Genomic DNA, 18,574 nt, shown 5'->3' with positions numbered 1-18,574 from the left:
GCGAAGGAACTGTTTCAAGTGCTGAGGAGCAAGGATATCTCCTTGAAGACTAAGGTGTGCCTGACACAAGATGATATTTCCAATTGCCTCATATGCTTGTGAGAGCTGGACAATGAATACGGAAGACCAAAGAAGAGTTGATGCTTTTGAGTTGTGATGCTGGCAAAGAATGCTGAAAGTACCATGAACTGCTAAAAGAAGTAACAGATCTGTCCTGGAGGAAGTCCACCCAAAATGCTCCTTGGAAGCAAGAATGGCCAGACTTCGTCTCACCTATTTTGGTCATGTTGTCAGAAGGTACCATTCCCTGGAGAAGGATATCGTGCTTGGTAGGGTGGAGGGTTGACAAAAGAGGGGAAGGCCTTCAACGAGATGGGTTGACACGGTGGCTGTGACAAAGTGCTCAAGTATAGCAAGGATCATGGAGCTGGCACGGGATCGGGTGGTGTTTCGTTCTGCTGTGTGTGGGATTGCTATGAGTCGGAAACAACTCGACGGCACGTAACAACAGCAACAACAAGCATGCTATAGAACTGCAGAGACCTTTCTCAAAGCTGCTGCTTATGTACTGGATGCAGACCCCACCCCTAAAGCAGCTACTCAGCTGCACCAGTAGATACCACCATGGAATTGATCCAGTCTCATCATGGGGAATAACTACATCCAGCTGCCAGGCCACTCAAAACCAGGCCCAGCTAAGTTGACACACAACTAACATACCCCTGAATTTAAAGACCATCTGAAGAACAGATTTTATGCACTGAATATCAATATCTGAAACCAGGCAAGCTATGGAAGGGCATCATACATGAAGAAAGCAAAAGTCAATAAGTAGAGGAAACGAGGAAAAGACCAAAATGCATGTCAGAAGAGACTCTGAAACTTGCTCTTGAATGGAGAGAAGCTAAAGCGAATGGAAGAAATGATGAAGGAAAAGAGCTAAACAGATTTCACAGGGTGGCACGAGAAGACACATTAAAGTATTATAAGGAAATGTACAAAGACCTAGAAGTAGAAAATCAAAAGAGACAAACGTGCTCAGCATTTCTCAAGCTGAAAGAACTGAAGAAAATATTCAAGATTTGAGTTGCATTATTGAAGGATTCTTTGAGCAAAATGTTGAACAATGCAGGAAACATCAAAAGATGAAAGGAATACACAGTCACTGTACCAAAAAGAGTTGCTCAACATTTAATCATTTCAGAAGGTAGCATATGATGAAGAACCAATGGTATTGAAGGAAGAAGTCTAAGCTGCACTGAAGGAGTTGGTGAAAAACAAGGCTCCAGGAATTGACGTAATAGCCATTGAGGTGTTTCAACAAACAAATGCCACACTGGAGGCGCTTACTTGTTTTTGCCAAAAAATATGGATAACATTGCAAAGAATGGGAATTCCAGAGCACTTCTTTGTACTCATAAGGATCCTATACATAGACCAAGAGGCAATTGTTCAAACAGAACAAGAAGATATCGCATGGTTTAAAATTACGAAGGGTGTGTATCAGGCTTGTATCCTTTCACCATACTTACTTATTCTCTATGCTGAGCAATGGATTGACACAGTGACTGCAGCGATGGACTCAGATACAGCAAGGATTTTGAGAATGTTGTACTACCAGACAGTGTTTTGTTCTGTTGTACTTAGGGTCGTTGTGAATCGGAGCCAATTTGACAGCTCCTAACAACAGCATTCTGAGCAAATGACCTGAGAACCTGGATTGTATGAAGAAGAATGTGGCATCAGGATTAGAGGAAGACTCATTAACAAACTGCATTGTGCAGATGACACAACCTTGCTTGCCAAAAGCAAAGAGGACTTGAAGCACTTACTGACGAAGATGAAAGACTTCAGTATGGATTACACTTCAACATAAAATAAAAACCCTCACAGCAGGACTAATAAATAGCATCGTGATAAATGGAGAAAAGGTTGACGTTACTGAGGATTTCCTTTTACTTAGGTCTACAGTCAACGCCCATGGAAGCAACAGTTAAGAATTCGAATGAGTATTGCATTGGGCAGATTTGCTGCAAAAGAGCAAAGTGTCACTTTGAAGACTAAGTGTGCCTGACCCACACCATGGTATTTTCAGTAGCCTCGCATGCATGTTAGAGCTGGACAATGAATAAGGAAGACTGCAGAAGAATTATTGCATTTGAATTGTAATGTTGATGAAGAATATTAAATGTACCATTGACTGTCAGAAGAATAAACAAATCTGTCTTGGAAGAAGTACAGTCAGAATGCTCCTTAGAAGCGGAAATGGCCAGACTTTGTCTCACCTGCTTTGGTCATGTTAGAAGGGACCAGTCCCTGAAGAAGGATATCATGCTTGGTAAAGTAGAGGATCATTGAAAGAGAGGAAGACCCTCAACGAGATCGACTGACACAGTGGCTATGGTGATGGGCTAAGTTAAGCATGGCAGTGATTGTGAGGATGGCACAGGACCAGGCAGTGTTTCATTCTGTTGCTCATAGAGTTACGATGAGTCAGAACGGACTTGTTGCTCAGTGGTTAAAGCTCTTGGCTGCTAACCAAAAGGTTGGCAGTTTGAATCCACCAGCTGCTCTTTGGGAGAAAGATACCTGTTTCTGTAAAGGTTTTCAACTTTGGAAACCTGTAGGGCAGTTCTACTCTATCCTTTAGACTGAGTCTGGATCGACTCAACAGCTAGAGGTATATTACATTATAGTAAAAACAAGCCTTAGACTTTGATAACATAAAAAGAATAAATGGATAAATACATGTGTGGGAAATGAATTAGAACTAGTACATGTTGCAGTGCTTCTAGCATGTATGGTCAGTAAGTTAGAAGAATAACTTCAATTTTATATTCGAAGCATTGGCTGATTTCTTCCCTCTGAAGTCCTACTTTACAACATTCTTGTACATTTTTCCAGCATCTTTTGAAAAAAATCTTACTTCCTAGTGATGCCGTGACATTGTTTACAGTAAATGTTACATTGTCGGTGAAGCATTAATTTTCTTCCTGCTAGTTGCTACTGGTTGTTAACATGTCATTTTGTGAGATTAATACCAAATTTAAACATATGAGCACAATGTGTGATCATACATTTAAATAGAGATTTAATACAAGAGTGGAATCATTGAAAAATTATACACTGTTTTCTATTTCTTGAATTTAAATACCACTTTGTGAATGACGTATGCTTGAAATCTTTACACTCACTAGAAGCTCTGTTCCGAACTCGTGGTTTAACTGAGTCTCAGGTTTCTGACCATGACTGCTCTCAGTCAGGTATGTCCCATCTCTGATAGGCACAGCTGGCATTACTGTGAGAGAGTCCAAGCGTGGGGCAGAACTAACAAACGCTGCTGGGCTGTAGGTTGTCTTGTGTAGCAGCGGTCATCACCCGTCACTGCCCAGATGGTGAACAGGGCCCCTAGCGGCCATGAGCCAGGGAAGCATTTGGCATATGTGGGCGCCAGAGATAAATCAAACATCAGGGGTCCAGTGGCCTCACTTACAACTTGAAAATTATCATTGAACCGAAAATAGCAGAGCAAAAAAAATTATGGTTTTCTATTTCAGTTCGGTTTCAGAAGAGTTTTTTGTCTCTTTTTTTGTTTCACATTTCAGTTTCACTCTGCTGAAAATTTCATGTGTCTTTTTTCCCTTCGATTTGGGTTTTGGTTCCGTTCTAGTCCGAAGCCATGCTCTCTGGGCTCCTCCAGTCTCATGTACGGAGAGTGCTATGTGGACGCTCTGTAAGGCTCCTTTTGAATGCCAGCCTTCAGCAGTTGCTTCTCTCTGGAACCCAGGGGCCTCCCCCTGCTGCTGGGTCTCTGCCGGGAATCCAGCTCATGGCTGTTCCTACCCAAACTGAGGATTTCACAGAGAAGGGGCACAGACACCCGACCTTGAGCCCTGCTTTTCTTTGACTGAAGAACTCCAGTTTCCCATCACTTTCGACTCCCCACACTTGAAGTAGTGAACCTGTTAAGATGGCATCACTCTGTCAGAAGCCCTGGATACTAGGTAGGGCTGTGACACTGGGTCAGGGCTTGCCCTCTGGGGCTGGGGGTTCTCTGCTCCGCCTTCTCCTCATGTTCCTATGGTCTCTGTTTTGAGAAGGTAAGTGGAATTGGTGCTGGGTGGCACCAGAACCTGGGGAACCTTCCAGCTCTGGCAAAGGAAATGGTGCAGACCCAGCCAGCTGGTCCTTCTCACCCCCACCCCCATCTGTGCACCTGCTGTGACCGTCCTCACCCACCCATGCAGGCCCCGCAGAGCCACCCCTTCAGGCTGAGCATTACTATCAGTTGGTGAGTAGTTCAGCAGGAGGCAGGCAGTAGCATAATGTTTCTTTTTAAATAAACTTTTCTTTAAATTTCAAAAGTAACATTTGTTTATTGCAAAAATTTTTAAGTCACCAAACAAGTGTAAGGTTATTGCTGTTAGCTACCAGAGTGGAGTCATCCGTTACTTCCTGGTGACCCCCTGCACAGTGGGGTGCTATGTACACCAGCCCCACGATCAGTTGCATATTGATCATCTGGGATCCATAGGGTTTTCATCAGCTGGTTTCAGAAGTCAATTACCAGGACTGTTTTCCTCTTACATCTTAGTCTCAAAGCTCCACTGAAACCTGTTCAGCATCCTAGCAATGTGCAAGCCTCTATTGATGGATGGGTGATGGCTGCATGAGGCGCCTTGGCTGGGAATTGACCCTGGGTCTCCTGCATGGAAATCAAGAATTCTGCCACTGAACCGCCAATAATCACTCCCCAGAGATGATTTTGATGTATTTTCTTCAAGTTTTCTTTTCTCTGATCTATCATTTTTAAGTCGTGGTAAAATACATGTGTGTGTGTGTGTGTATGTGTGTAAGTGTAATGAATCATTTGCCAGTTTAACAAGTTTTACATGTACAGTTCGGAGGCATTAATTACACGTTCATTGTGTTGTGCAACCATCACCGCTATCCTTTTCCAGATTATTCCGCCAGGAATAGAAACTCAGTGTGACCTAGTCTTTTTGAACCCAGTACGATTTATTTAAGAGTCCCTGGGTGGTCTAAATGGTTTATGTGCTTGGCTGCTCACTGAAAGATGAAAGGTTCAAGTCCACTCAGGTGCCGTGGGAGAAAGGCCTGGTGATCTTCTAAAATAACTAGCCGTTGAAATCTCTGTGGGCACAGTTCTACTCTGACACAGGTGGGGTCTCCATGAGTGGAGGTGACTCAATGGCAGCTGGTTGGTTGGCTCACATTTTTTCTCACTTGATCCTGCTCTCTCAGCTGGTTTACTGATGTCCATGTGTTCTCCCACACAGGACACAGCTTGGGCTATGGCTTTGTGAACTACGTGACTGCAAAAGATGCGGAAAGAGCAATAAACACGCTGAATGGCCTGAGACTCCAGTCCAAAACCATTAAGGTAAAGCAATTTTATCCCCAATTCCTTCATTTGTTCTCTTTCAGTCCTTCCTGTCCCAGCAGGAGGCTGGGCTGAGCAGACCTGGCTTAGCAACACCCCACCTTGAGTGCTGGGATCGCCAGTGCCACTCCTCAGAGCCTGGTCTCTTGGGCATCTGTGGCCTCCTTTCTGTTCGTAGTTGAAGGATTTTGTGTCAGTTGCACATTTGACAGTGACCAACCCTTGCCTTAGGCTGGTGGCTCATGTCCTCAGGTCCACCAGGCCACGGTTAGTAAAGGGTCCCATGAAGTGCACTTCCATGGTGGCAGCGCCTCCTCACCCCACCCCCAGCTCAGGACGTTCCCAGAGTGTGTTAGTTCACAAGCGGCCTCTCTGTGGAACCCCCTCTGCCATGTGACAGTCCTGTCACATGTCACATCTCTTGCCTGCTGCTCACACCTGGGCTGTTACTGCTGCTGAGGCACCTTCCAACCTGCCCAGCCTCCCTCTCTGCTTCCTGCCTCTGTGATCTTCCTTTCACCTGTTTACTTGGTGTTCATTTGGCAAGTAATTGCTGAGCACCTACTGTGACCTTCATCAAAGTGAGGAGGGGGACGGGTGCAGCCAGTAAACTGTTCCATTGAGTTTTCAGTGGCTGATTTTGGGACATAGATCTTTAGGCCTTTCTTCTGAGGTAGCTCTGTGTGGACTCAAATCTCCAACCTTTTAGTTAACCAGGCACCACTCAGGAATTCATTCATTCATTATATCTGCAAAGACCCTAGTTCCAAGCAGAGTCACATTCACAGGTATTAGAGGTTAGGATTTGGGCCTTTTATCTGGGGGGACACAGTTCAGCCCACTACATGAACATTTGGGTAGGCCACCTGTCCCCTACCCCACAGGTAGACAGCTCCTATTAGTGGGGGTCCTTCTTGAAACCTACCCCGTGGCTGTGCTTCCTAAGTTTCTCAAATCATCAGAACCACCTGGGGTGCTTGTTCAAAATACCGGTTCCCAGGCTCCAGCCTGGGCCTCCTGAGAGGTAGGCCTGGGAACCTGTATTCCTGGCCACGTTATTTGTTGTTGTTATGTGCCATCGAGTCGGCCCCGACTCATAGCGACCCCTTCTTAGGTTTCCGAGGCAGTATCACTATGGAAGTAGATTGCCCCATCTTCCTTCCGAGGAGTGGCTATCCTGGCCATAGCAGCCCACATTTACTTTGGAAGGTGTGAGCCTGTACTTTCCATTACTCTCACCCTCCCTGGACCGCCGGGCACCGTTCACTCACTGAAACTCTCTTAGACTCGCCTAGGGCTTTGTGGACCTAGCATGTATGCTTCTTGGGCAGGGACATATCCACCTGCACAGTGATGTTTGTCCTCACCTCCAGCCCTAGTTTATTCCCTTATGTTGAACAAGCCTATAGAGTCATTTTTCCAGCATTATATACTCACTTCATGTCTCTGTGTCACATTTTGATAATTCTCACAATATGTCAGAAATTTTTCATAATGCTGTCACACTCCCAGTAGACTGCAGTATAGTGTAAACGTAACTTCTATATGCACTGGGAAACCAACAAATGCATGTGACTCACCTTATTGTGGTTTTACTGGGGTGGTCTAGAACCAAGCTCACAACAGTATCTCTGAGGTGTACCTGTAATTATATCACCAAGTGTCCCCAAAGCATCTGCACTACAAACCTGCCTTGGGCCTGAAAGTCACACAGGAAGCTTCCAGGGAAAGTCAACCAGTGAAAACCCTCTGGATCACACCAGTTGGCCCTGTGCGTGGAGTCACCATGAGTTGGGGCCCATTCAATGACAGCCAACAACAACAACAGCAACATACTTTGCAAAACATAAGTCCACAAGACACCTGGTCATTTCCTGTTGAGCATTTGAGTGTTGAGCTTGAACTTCCCCAGAACTCATGGTCCTATCAGGCCTCCTGCACACACACTTGCTTGCAGGTGGTGTCACACTTACAGTGACTGGCCATACTTGCCTGCTGCACCCTGGGCTCCTCCCCACAGGACCAGCTCTTGTCCACCCTGTAAGGGGGCATTCAAGCAGGTAGATGGATCTGGATGCCAGCCCTGCTACTGGCCAACAGGGCCTTGGTCTCTCTACTCTGTAAAGCAGGAGTGACATCTGTCTCGTAATGATGGTGAGGACTGAGGGGGAAAATGGTGTCAGGTGCTGGGCTTGTGGCCCATGGGAGCTGCCAGGGATGAGTGTCACCAGACGTCTGCAGTCCCCTGTGTAACCATGACTGTGACCTAAATATTGACTCCCTCGACAGGCTCTGGAGCCCATCTGCCCTAATCCTACAAAATGACTTTGTTTCCCAGGTGTCGTATGCCCGCCCGAGCTCCGAGGTCATCAAAGACGCCAACCTGTACATCAGCGGGCTCCCACGGACCATGACCCAGAAGGATGTGGAGGACATGTTCTCCCGGTTCGGACGCATCATCAACTCCCGTGTGCTTGTGGACCAGACCACAGGTATGGCCGGCAGCCACAATGCACTGGGAGGGGCTGGGTGTTCTGGGGACTTTGTATCGTTTGGTCGGTGGGTGTTGTCGGTGATTTCACAAGTGAGGAGAATAAACAGGAGAAGACATTGACTTGTTTTGTGAGATGGAGAGGTCCACGGGGGTGCGTGAAGGCCTTGGGCTAGGCCAGCCTGTTATGGTGGAAGCACCAAGAAATTCTGGTACCTTCTTCCCTCAGGCACCCAAATACCCTGGCCTTTCCTGTTTTGAAGGGTGAAAAGGCTGCTGTCCATGGCCTACTGCTGCTTTTATTTCAGGCAGATGGTTTATAGTACAAAACTGTCTTTTCTTATGACCCAGAATCCCTGCTTTTGTTTCATTCCCTGAAACTGTAAGATTGGCTGTTTCTGATGAGCGTGCCCCGACCCCAGCACTCCCAAAGCCCACAGAGCTCAAGGGTAGCAAGGCCCTTCACTGGCCCCTCCCCAGTCGTCTCAGTACTGGACATGAACACCTTGGCACTGTGCTTTTGAAAGCAGCCGGGCACAGGTGCGCTAAGACCTGCACACCCTGGTGGAAGAAGCCCTTGCTGGCCTCCCCACCTGCCTTCCCTGGTTTCTTAGGAACAGGGTATGAGGGCTGTCCCCAGCTTCAGGCTTCTTCTAACCTCTGCTCCCAAAAGGAGTGGGAATTTGCTGCCAAACAGAAAGGAAGTTTCAGCCCACGGAGCTTAGGGAGACTAATGGAACTGTCAGCAGTTGATTTTTGTGTTCTTTGAATACAGTGTGTTCATCACCTCCTTGGTGTGGCAGCCCCAGGCTACAGGTTAACTAACACACACTGTTAACCTGGGTGGTGGGGTCCCAGGAAGGGGCAGCCTTAAGGAGGCTTCCTAGACGGTCTGTCTACTCTCAGCCTGTGACAAGGAGGGTTGCAGAGCATAGGTATTTTTCTCTGTGTTCCCCTGCTTCTGCCCCTCCTCCCACGGAAGCTCAGTTTGGTGTGTGCTGGGGCGCCACTTTGGGAGGGATGGCAGCTCATGGCCCCAGGTCACCATTGTAGTCATTGGAGAGGGGACACCATGACCACCTGTGCCCTGACATACTGTCATTTCTGCCTTTTAGAGCCTGGTTTGCAGTCTCAGGTTGGCATTTTCTGGGAACCCTAGGTAGGGCCTGTGGCCTGATGCAGACAGTCACTGTGAAATCAAGCTGTGAAGGGGATCATGTGTTCACTCACACCACCTCCTTCCTCAGCCCCTTTGCTCTGGGGTGGATGGGAATGATGTTTGCTTGGTGTATGAACCCCCCTGGTCTGCACTAGAAGTTTTTTATGGTCCCTGAAGTGCCAGTCAGCTGGTCAGTGCCGTATCTATTCCCTATCCCCCCAACCCACATGGGGGTCCCTGTGAGCGGGCTCTGTCATGAGGCCCCAGACCTGTATGGTGGCTGTGGTGGCCCCCATCTGCCCTGTGGCCCTCCTCATCCAGATTCCATCCTGATGGCTTTGCCTCTGCTGGAGGGTCTCCAGCCATGCCCAGCACTGAGGGAGCCCACCTCTAAGAACACCCCAGGGAACCCCCAGTCTCAGGCATACATGTACCCATGATCCTGAGGAACGTCACTCCTGTGACCATGCATCATTTGGTGGGGATGTGGCCTCCTTTCCAGAAACTCTGCAAGGGCGTGCCTCTCAGCATGTTGGGAGGCCCCTCAGAATTTGCCCCTAGCATCAGCCATGAAGCTTGGGGTGCACAGGACCTTCACACTTTACCCGCTTCCTGCTGGCCTCTGCTGCTTTGGTGAGGTAAATGGTGACACACACACCCCCTCCCTGAGTTGTGAGCACATACTCTGTCCTTGGAATCAGAGCAGGTGGACAGAGGAGGAACAGAGGGACGGGAGAGCCGGGGACACCTCAGGGGCTCCTCTGCACAGCCCCTTGCCCGGTCCACAAGCTTATAACAAAAGAGGACCAGGTGAGTGAGCCCTGAGGCTGTGGGCTCCTCCGCTGGGAGCAGGCCACCTCATTGCTGGGCCCCCTAAGGCCCAAAGAGGGTCGGAGGCAAAACGCTTTCCCTAGAAATGCAGCTTGGTTTGCGTCTCAGGTTTGCTTTTTAGCCTTGGAGAGATGGGGAGGTCCTCTTAGGCTTAACATCCTGAGCTGACAGAACTTAATTGTTAAAGTCTCTTTACTTTGTGAATTTTGTAGTTAATCTTGAGATTGTGCTATTTATTGGTCTCTTAATTCTAGAAAAAGCTAGGGAAAGAAACACGGAGTCACATTAAAAATTTTTGACTCCAGATAATTAAGTGATTTATTGCCCCTTGAATTAAATAGCTTTCTTTCTGTCTAGGGCCTTCTTGCTTTTTACATGGCCCGTCTTCACTTGAAAATCATTCTGCAGAAGCAGAGTAAACCCAGGACACTCACTCTCTCTTTACTTGATTGCAAGGTCATTGATGTCACCTTCATTCCAGTGAAAATGGCTCCCTGCAGGCAGTTTCTGGAAGCGCCGGCCCACGGCATTTCCAGTCGCCCTTGCCTGGCACAGGCGCACTAAAGCCCACACACCCTGGTGTGTTAGATTTCATTTTGTCCTGCCTTTTAGGAGTAGATGAAACAGTGCCTATTTGTAGGCGTTTCTTCTGAACCTGCGTTCAACACGGGCTTGAGCTCTAGAGCTTTCCTAGCACACGTGTATGTTGCTGGGTCTAACCCTACGAATTCAGTGATTGTGTCAAGCTGTGTGATTTTTTTATATACATAGATTTAAAGAGTCACAGTGCCCATGCTGCTAGGAGCCACCACACGGCCTTCCCCAGGTTGGTGCTGTGGGGAGCCCCAGAGGGGTGTTCCTCAGTTGGAGGCTTGGGGATGCTTTAGGACTCAGTGTGGGGCGTCCATCACAGGTGACAAGGAAGAGGGCTTGGTTGTAAAGAAGGAATCCTAGGGATGTAGGTCCTGTCACCTACATGTCCACTAGGCCCCACTGCATCACAGACTAGATCAGGCCTAAACATGAGATTCTAGGCCCTGAGGGGCAGTTGCACTTGGCAGTGACACCCATCACCCTGCACTCTGCCGATAGGGTGCCTGAGGCTCCTTGCCCCCCTGCAACCTCTGGGCCACCTGGAAGACACTCACCCATCGTGGGGGGATTGAGGGGGACACAGCTTATTCAGCTGGTGACCCAGGCACTGGGCCACCTGGCTTTCATCACGTCACTGGTATGCTTGAAGCTCTCTGGTCCTGAGATGAGAGAATGTTTAGGCTAGGGCTGTTCATTGCCAGGTACACCTGGGCTACCTCCTCACAGTTCCCACCATGTCAGCTGTTACCTTGCCAACTGATGGGCACTGGCACTCCACACATGGTCACATTCCTCCCCCCCCAAGAAGGAGTCAGCCCTTTTCCTGCACACCATTTCCCCCCGGCCTAGAATGTGGTAGACAGATGGTAGGAGGGTGGCCAGGCTCTCCCTCCCGCTCAGCCACCTTCCCCTGGGATGTGCTTGCCTTTGGTGGCTCAGTCTAGGTGGCAAGAGAAGGTGCCCTGCAAGGCAGCTGGAGGCAGGACAGGCCCAGGTGTACAGTGGGCCCCAGACAGGAGACTCTGTGGGTGGGCTTTGCCACTGTGTGTCTGGACAACTTCCAAGGAGAGGGTTAGTGGCCTCATGTGATTCTGAGAGTGATTTGGGCCCCACAGGGTGTCTCAGGGTCCTGCGGCGGAGTGTCCAAGAGGTGGCTGTGGTGTAGGACAGTGGCTGGAAAGAGCTGGGGAGGCATCCGTGAAGGAAGAAGTACATGGACGGGCTGGGCCTGGCACCCAGTGATGCCCACGAGTCAGGCAGGAAAGCCACAGGGGAGCCTGGGCCAGCCTGGGCTGGGTGACAAGGCCTGGAGCTGCTCCTGCCTCAGAGCTGCTGCACAGGCATGTTAGCAGAAGGAGGGAAGGCCCGAAGGCCCAGCCCCCTGCCCTGGCTCACCCACCCTCCCCTCAGTTCGCCTGTGGCCCATATCACACGATGGTTGGGGTGTGCGTAATCTCATCCAATGTCACTTTTCTTACAAAAGAGGCTCTTACTTCATTTGGGATGTCTGTCAGCAGAAACTCTGTTAGCACACCGCGACAGTGGCGCCATCACCTCAGCACAGCAGAAAGTCTGAGACCGTAGTCTTTTAGTCATCATTATTATTCATTTCTTTTAATCCGTTCATTTGTTTTTCTTTTTAGGTTGAATTTTTATTTATTTCATTAACCAGGAATTCAGTCTGAAGCACAGTAGACTGATTTAACTTTTGTTTTTCAGTTTGGAAAGTTCTTTTTTTTCCCCCTAACTTTATTTTTATTGGTTTGTTAAAAAGGTTTGTCCAGAGGGGTTGCGTTTATCCGGTTTGACAAACGGTCGGAGGCAGAAGAGGCAATTACCAGTTTCAATGGTCATAAACCCCCAGGTTCCTCCGAGCCCATCACAGTGAAGTTTGCCGCCAATCCCAACCAGAACAAAAATGTGGCGCTGCTCTCCCAGCTGTACCACTCGCCCGCGAGACGCTTCGGAGGGCCCGTGCACCACCAGGCACAGAGATTCAGGTGGGTCGGGGGGTGGGGGTGCCTGCTCACCTCCTGCAGGAGCCATGCCTCTGGATAACTCCAGGAAACAGAAGGTGCTGGGATGCTAGACCCAGCTTCTCAGAAAGTTGCACTTGGAGTCATGTCCTATCTCTGTGCTGCTGCCCCATCATAAACATATTTGCATGGAAGCTGTACAATTCTATTGGAGCACCAAAAGATGGCGCCAGTTCCAAGAGCTCCTGCAAGAATGAGCGTGTAGAGAGCTTCAACTCACAGCTACTAGTGAACCGAGAATAAGAGCTTAATAGAGTTTAAAAGCTCCTCATGCATCCATGGGAGAAAAGAGCAGCTTCAGTGTGGTTAGAAGAGATTTTTTTTCCAGAGTTTTTGATCTGATTTTTGACATTTGGTCAGCAGCCATGAGATGAACATTTTCATGGACATTCCTTGTAGAGTTGTTTTTATATCTAAATATGACAGGCCTGGTGTTTTAAAACCCCTTTCCAAAAAGTGAACAGTGTTTACTATCCTTAGTCTTTCTATATTGAAAACAGTGCCAGGATCAAGCAGAATAGAGACAGTTAGAGAGTTGGACCCGGAGACCTTAGTGTTACCACCTCACTAACCATGACGATTTGTAGGGCTGGTGGATTTTTCTCTTTTTTTTTTTTTCCTTTGGTGAAAACACCCAAAAAGGGCCCAAAGGCTTAGCTTAGTGGCCTATCACAGATTCATCTTGATGACTTTTCAGGTTTCCCATCTTCATTTTAAGCAGCAAGGTCCGGCCATCCCCACTCATTCCTACAGATCCTGCCAGGGCTCTCTGCTCCACTCCGACTCCAAAGCTGGCCTTTCTCCCTTGGCCTGTCTGTTTTAAAGATAGTGGCGGGAGAGCATCTCTGGAAAGAAGGGAGCTCATACCAGTAGAATCACTTGGAATAGGGTGGCTGCTGTGGACATACATAGCAGTCAGTGGGTCACCTGATAGTTGGACTGGGAAACCCAGGGAGGTCAGAGGAGGAGAAGGGGGACTTTGGCCACAGTGACTGGGAACAGAAGAGAGAATCCCAAGGAGCTGGAATAGTTGGTCAACAGGAAGGTGACCACAGAGAGCCCAGGGGAAAGAGCTAGAAGGGAGGGGGGTGGGGGAGGGAGCCAGGGAAGGAGGATGAGCCTTAGCACCAAAGGCACTTGAGCTCAAGAATTCAGGAGGAGCCCCAGGAGAGCTAGGTTTGCAGCCAGTTCCTATGCCTGCTTCCTTCTGTACCAGCAGAGGAAAGAATTTGGGGACTGGGGTTCATGGCCGTCACAGCAAAAGAATCAGCTCCAGTTAGCAGAAGAACCAGCTGACAAGAATAACTAATAAGAATGATTTGAACAACATGTAGTAAAATATGGCCTCCAGTGCCTTTCAGCATCACAGTTATGTGAAAACCTACAGAAAAATAGTAACATGGTCCTCACTTGGTTTCCTCCACGGTGGTTGTGACATATGGGGGATGCTGAGGACCATGGCCACATTCTGCAGAGGTCAGAGCAAACGAGGTCATTTTGCTAGTGGGAACCTCTTTCCAGTTCTCTTTGCCGACCAACCCAGCTTCATGTCATCCAGGGGCTTTCGGTGCCAGCCACGTCTCCATGGCCTTGTGTGTCAGGGTCCCCGAGCCTGCCTCAGGGCCACTCAAAAGCCAGCCTGGCAGGGGCTGTTTAAAATTATTTTTGAGACTGAAAGCTGTGCTCAATCCACACACCTGCATCGACGTTTACCCTGGATGCAGGAGGAGCACTGTGGGTTGGTCATGCTGTCTCTTGTCTGCCGAGAACTACTGTCCAGCAGCCCCCGGACAGGCCTGATGGACAGTGTTTGGCCAGCGTCCCACAGGCCCAGGCCCCATCTTGTGTTGGAGCAGGTGGTGCTCCTCCTCCAGGAGCATTTCATGGCTTCACAGCACAGCCCTGCCCTTGAGCGTGGTTAAAGGCTGTGACATCAGAGGGCAGTGGGGCTTCACTAACCCTTTTATCACCCGCCTACCTAAACTCTTCTTGCAATGTCTACATGTCTCTGGAAGGTCTCTTTTTGGTATTTCATCAAAAGTGTTGATTTGGACAGTGTCCCCTGTTTTTGGTGAATTGAGTGAACTTCCAGTTGCTGGTGTCCCTCCTGGCTCTACCCTGTCTCTGAGCTCTCAGCCTGGAGCTGTGGGAAGGACTATGACCTGCCCTCTGCGGTGGTCCCCACAGGGGGCGCTCTCCCCGCCATTGCTCAGCTGTGACCCTCGAGCGGGGGCGGTACAGAATTTGGAAAGAGTAAGGAAAGAAATCTAGTCTCGTGCAGCCCTCAGCCTGAGACACACACACAGTGGGAGGCAAGCGTTTCCATCAGAGAGCGCTGAGGGTGGGAAGCGCTTGGGAGGGACGTGGACAATGCACCTGCTGTTTCAACAGGGGATGCACGCACATCATCCCCATTTACACCCCCTCCCACGATGGTGGAGGGAGTGGCTATTCAGAAGCCACTGTCGGGGGCTTTGCTTTGCGAGAGTGTTAGTTGGGGCTCACTCTCCCATGAGCATCAAGTATCCTCTTAGCACTGACACCCACAGAACAGGGACCCACTTCTGCCCTCCTCCAACTCTGTGGAATTCCTCTCAGCTAAAAAAACACAATTGTGAATGATATGGGTGTCCAGGACTTCACGCCTTGAGCAGTGGCCAAGCTCGGCAGTGTAGACAGGGACGCATGCCGGGCTGTCCTCCCCAGCCCTCCCGTGTGGACAGGGCCACTGCCTGAACGTGACCTGAACGCTGTGCTCTCTCCGCCAGGTTCTCCCCAATGGGTGTAGATCACATGAGTGGGCTCTCTGGCGTCAATGTCCCAGGCAATGCGTCTTCGGGCTGGTGCATCTTCATCTACAACCTCGGGCAGGATGCTGACGAGGGAATCCTCTGGCAGATGTTTGGCCCCTTTGGCGCTGTCACCAACGTGAAAGTGATCCGCGACTTCAACACCAACAAGTGCAAAGGGTTTGGCTTTGTGACCATGACAAACTATGAAGAAGCTGCGATGGCCATAGCCAGTCTGAACGGCTACCGCCTGGGGGACAAAATCTTACAGGTTTCCTTCAAAACCAACAAGTCCCACAAATAACTCGCTCATGCTTTTTTGTACGGAATAGATAATTAAGAGTGACCGAAGTTGAAACTTTTTTGTTAGTGTACAACTCACTTTGCGCCAATTTTCACAAGTGTTTGTCTTAGTCTAAATGAGAAGTGAAAAGGTTTTTTATACTCTGGGATGCAACCGACATGTTCAAATGTTTGAAATCCCACAATGTTAGACCAATTTTAAGTTTCTTAAGTTATTTCCTTTAAAATATATATTAAACAGAAATCTAAGTAGACTGCATTAACTAACCAGTCCCTCTGGATGGTGGTAAAACTGAAGCATGCTTTAACTTCTAAGACTGTCTAACATTTCGTTTCATTTGATGTCTCCACGAACTGGATAAAAAAAGAAAAAGTTATCTTTTAGTTTTAGTTTTCAAACTAAAGATGTTAGACAGATTCTGAGTGTGCGTTTTCTCAACCGCTTCAACATTTTAAGCGATTGATGCTTTGGTTGGCAGGAAATTGCTTCCCCGAGCAGGCCCCATTGCCACCTCCCACTCACTCAGCCCCAGGCCCTGCTGAGCGGCCTTGGGAGGGCCAAGCGCGCCCGTCTGAGGGGCGCCTCCATGGGGAGGGGGCCGCGCGCCGAGCCAGGCCGTCCAGAGAAGGACACACACAGGTGTCGTAAGCCCAGGCGCCAATGGGGACGGACCAAAGAGTTTCAGGGAAACTCCATGTATTCCAGAGTCAGCTCTAAGCTCCAGGCATGCCTGAAGATGTGTGGCTACTCCGACCTCCCGATCTCTGCCCAAACATGCATGCACGGTGCCCCCACAGCGGACACAGCTGTTCACTTCCTCGGTCTCCGAGACCATTCACCACAGCTTGAACGCTACAATAGCGCTGTGTTTTAACCACACATAAACATTTGAGCATTGTATCTCTCGCATCCCTTCTTGTGAGCGCTAGGCTTTCCTTCCTATTTTAGTTGGATTTTTGTTTTGAAATTTTGCTTTCGTATGAACACTCAGCAGAAAAGTACTTACTTCTTGCCGGTTAGCTATTAACAAAAGCCTTTGATTGTAGTTCTAAAGACGAGCCCGCACCGTCCTCTCCGTAACTGCCTTGACATTTTGGGTTGCTCTGTTAATTTTTCTTTTGCTTTTTTGTGTTTTTTGTTTGTTTTTACTTTTGCATTTAAGACCATTAAATTTGATTTTGTTTTGCTCGAGTTTTGTTTTGTTTTTTTTTATTTTACCTTTTCTTTCTTTTTTGGCTAGGGAAGGGACTGGCGGTCCAGCTTTCAGGGAGAATCTGTTGATAAGGTCTTCAGAAACAAACCCCGGCCGCAAGGCAAAGCACTCGCGTATCTGTGACATAGGGATGTGCAGTCACAGGTAGGCGTCGGTAGGAAGTGGCTGAGATGGGACCTGTTGCAGAGGCGGGCCACGCTACGGTAGCTCTTCAGGACGCAGTCTGGTTTTGATAACTAACTAGTGTGCAGAGAGGATCCCCTTCTCCCGCCAAAAAAAAAAAGGGGGAAGGAGGGGGATAACTTAGTACCAGCAGTTTTTAATCTTGCCATGAGACTAAACATGTAAAACATGTTTGGGTTTTTGTTTATTTTAGTTCTAGATAGAATGGAATGATGGGATTATTTGTTTATTTACTGACTTATTTATCTGCCTGTTTATTTATTTATTTATTGGCATGGAAAATCGGGCGTCAGGCCCTTCTCCAGAGCAGGTCAGGGCTGCAAGCAGGCCTGGGCCACCTGGGTACCGCAGGCTGCTGCTTGTTCCCCTCCTGCCCCCTGGCCCTGACGCTTAGTTGAGGTGCTGCCACTGGCCATTCTCTGTCCTCACCCAGTCTGGGAGATCACCACATACTTTTCCCACAAGAGGCCAAGTGTGTACCCAGGCCTTGTCAGCAGTTGGCCAAGTGCCACAGATGACTGGCCCGAGTCCAATAAAGTCACAGATCTAAGTAGAAGCCAACTTAGGCATTGCCTCTCACAACCCAGAACCAAGGCTGGTGTGCCTGGATCCACACCAAGGTGGCCCCTGCTGTCAGCATAGAGCTCTCTTTCCCCAGGACCAGTGTTTTCCTGGGAAAAGACACGTCAGGCTGACGGCTTCTGAGTAAAGGATTCCTAGGTCTGAAACTCGATGTAAGCCTCCTCGTGTCCACACATTCCCGCCAGCCCCGGATAGTGTCCTGTTTCTCAACAAGAATGCTGTCTTGAGTATAAACTGTGAAAATGGTGATGGGTACATGGCCAACTCCTCGTCCCTCACCCTTGCCCATATTGCTTATTCCAATTCTGGAACAGAGACGTGTCAAGTCTGTGACCCTTGGAAAGCTCCCTGAAGTTTCTCAGTTCTGTAAAATGTTCATCTTACATGGTGTCCACTGTTTGAACAGCCTTTTAGCTAAAAAAAAAAAAAAAGCCCCAGTGTATCCCTTTGGGAGTTGGACTCTGCCCGCGTGTGGAAGGGCTTAGCTTTTGAAATGTTACTCTGAAGAGCCCTTCTCACTCGCTATCCAGCTCCTAGCTGCTGACCCTGCCCCTCACAACTCCGTGCATCTTACCTAGGCTCGTTTGCCAAAGGAAGGTCTCTTTTGTTAAAGTCACAATCTAGAAGAAACCAGAATTTTCCAGAAGGAAAAAAATTTGTACGTAGATTGAATCATATTTGTATTTAGCAAAGTGAGTGCTCTCCTTTTATGTGGGAAATTTGATTAAACAAAAGTTCAATTTGGTAGTTATCAAAGAGGCTCTGATTGAATTCTCGTTTGGCCAATAAAACACCCCTGATAGTTGGAGCGTACTGAGCAGCTCAGAATTTGTGAGAGAACCTGGTTCTGGTTGAATGACCCGTTTCTCCCCTTGCCTCTGCATAAAAGGCCAGGCTGTGGTCCTCTGTACTGGCTGTGCCTCTGGTCCCAAGTACTGTGGCTGTGATTCCCCGCCTGGGGCCCTTGCCCCCTCCACTGCCACTGTCT

General features: G+C 48.7%; 1 protein-coding gene across 1 annotated transcript in view; it reads left to right on the top strand.

Annotated features, from left to right (window-relative positions):
• Positions 1 to 15,608, top strand: part of ELAVL1 (ELAV like RNA binding protein 1) — a 53,756-nt gene extending 38,148 nt beyond the window's left edge. The window contains exons 2-5 of the mRNA XM_007953684.2: positions 5,301 to 5,404; positions 7,743 to 7,896; positions 12,254 to 12,479; positions 15,284 to 15,608. Of these exons, the coding sequence (XP_007951875.1) occupies positions 5,301 to 5,404; positions 7,743 to 7,896; positions 12,254 to 12,479; positions 15,284 to 15,608 (809 nt within the window). The remainder of the gene's footprint in view (positions 1 to 5,300; positions 5,405 to 7,742; positions 7,897 to 12,253; positions 12,480 to 15,283) is intronic.
• Positions 15,609 to 18,574: the final 2,966 nt, after the last annotated feature.

This window comes from Orycteropus afer, unplaced genomic scaffold (assembly GCF_000298275.1).
Source record: "Orycteropus afer afer isolate SDZICR_OR568_19922 unplaced genomic scaffold, OryAfe1.0 scaffold00405, whole genome shotgun sequence".
In the NCBI taxonomy this organism is placed as follows: domain Eukaryota; kingdom Metazoa; phylum Chordata; class Mammalia; order Tubulidentata; family Orycteropodidae; genus Orycteropus; species Orycteropus afer.
The sequence above is the reverse complement of the archived record's forward strand: the minus strand, read 5'-3'. Positions and strand labels throughout refer to the sequence as shown.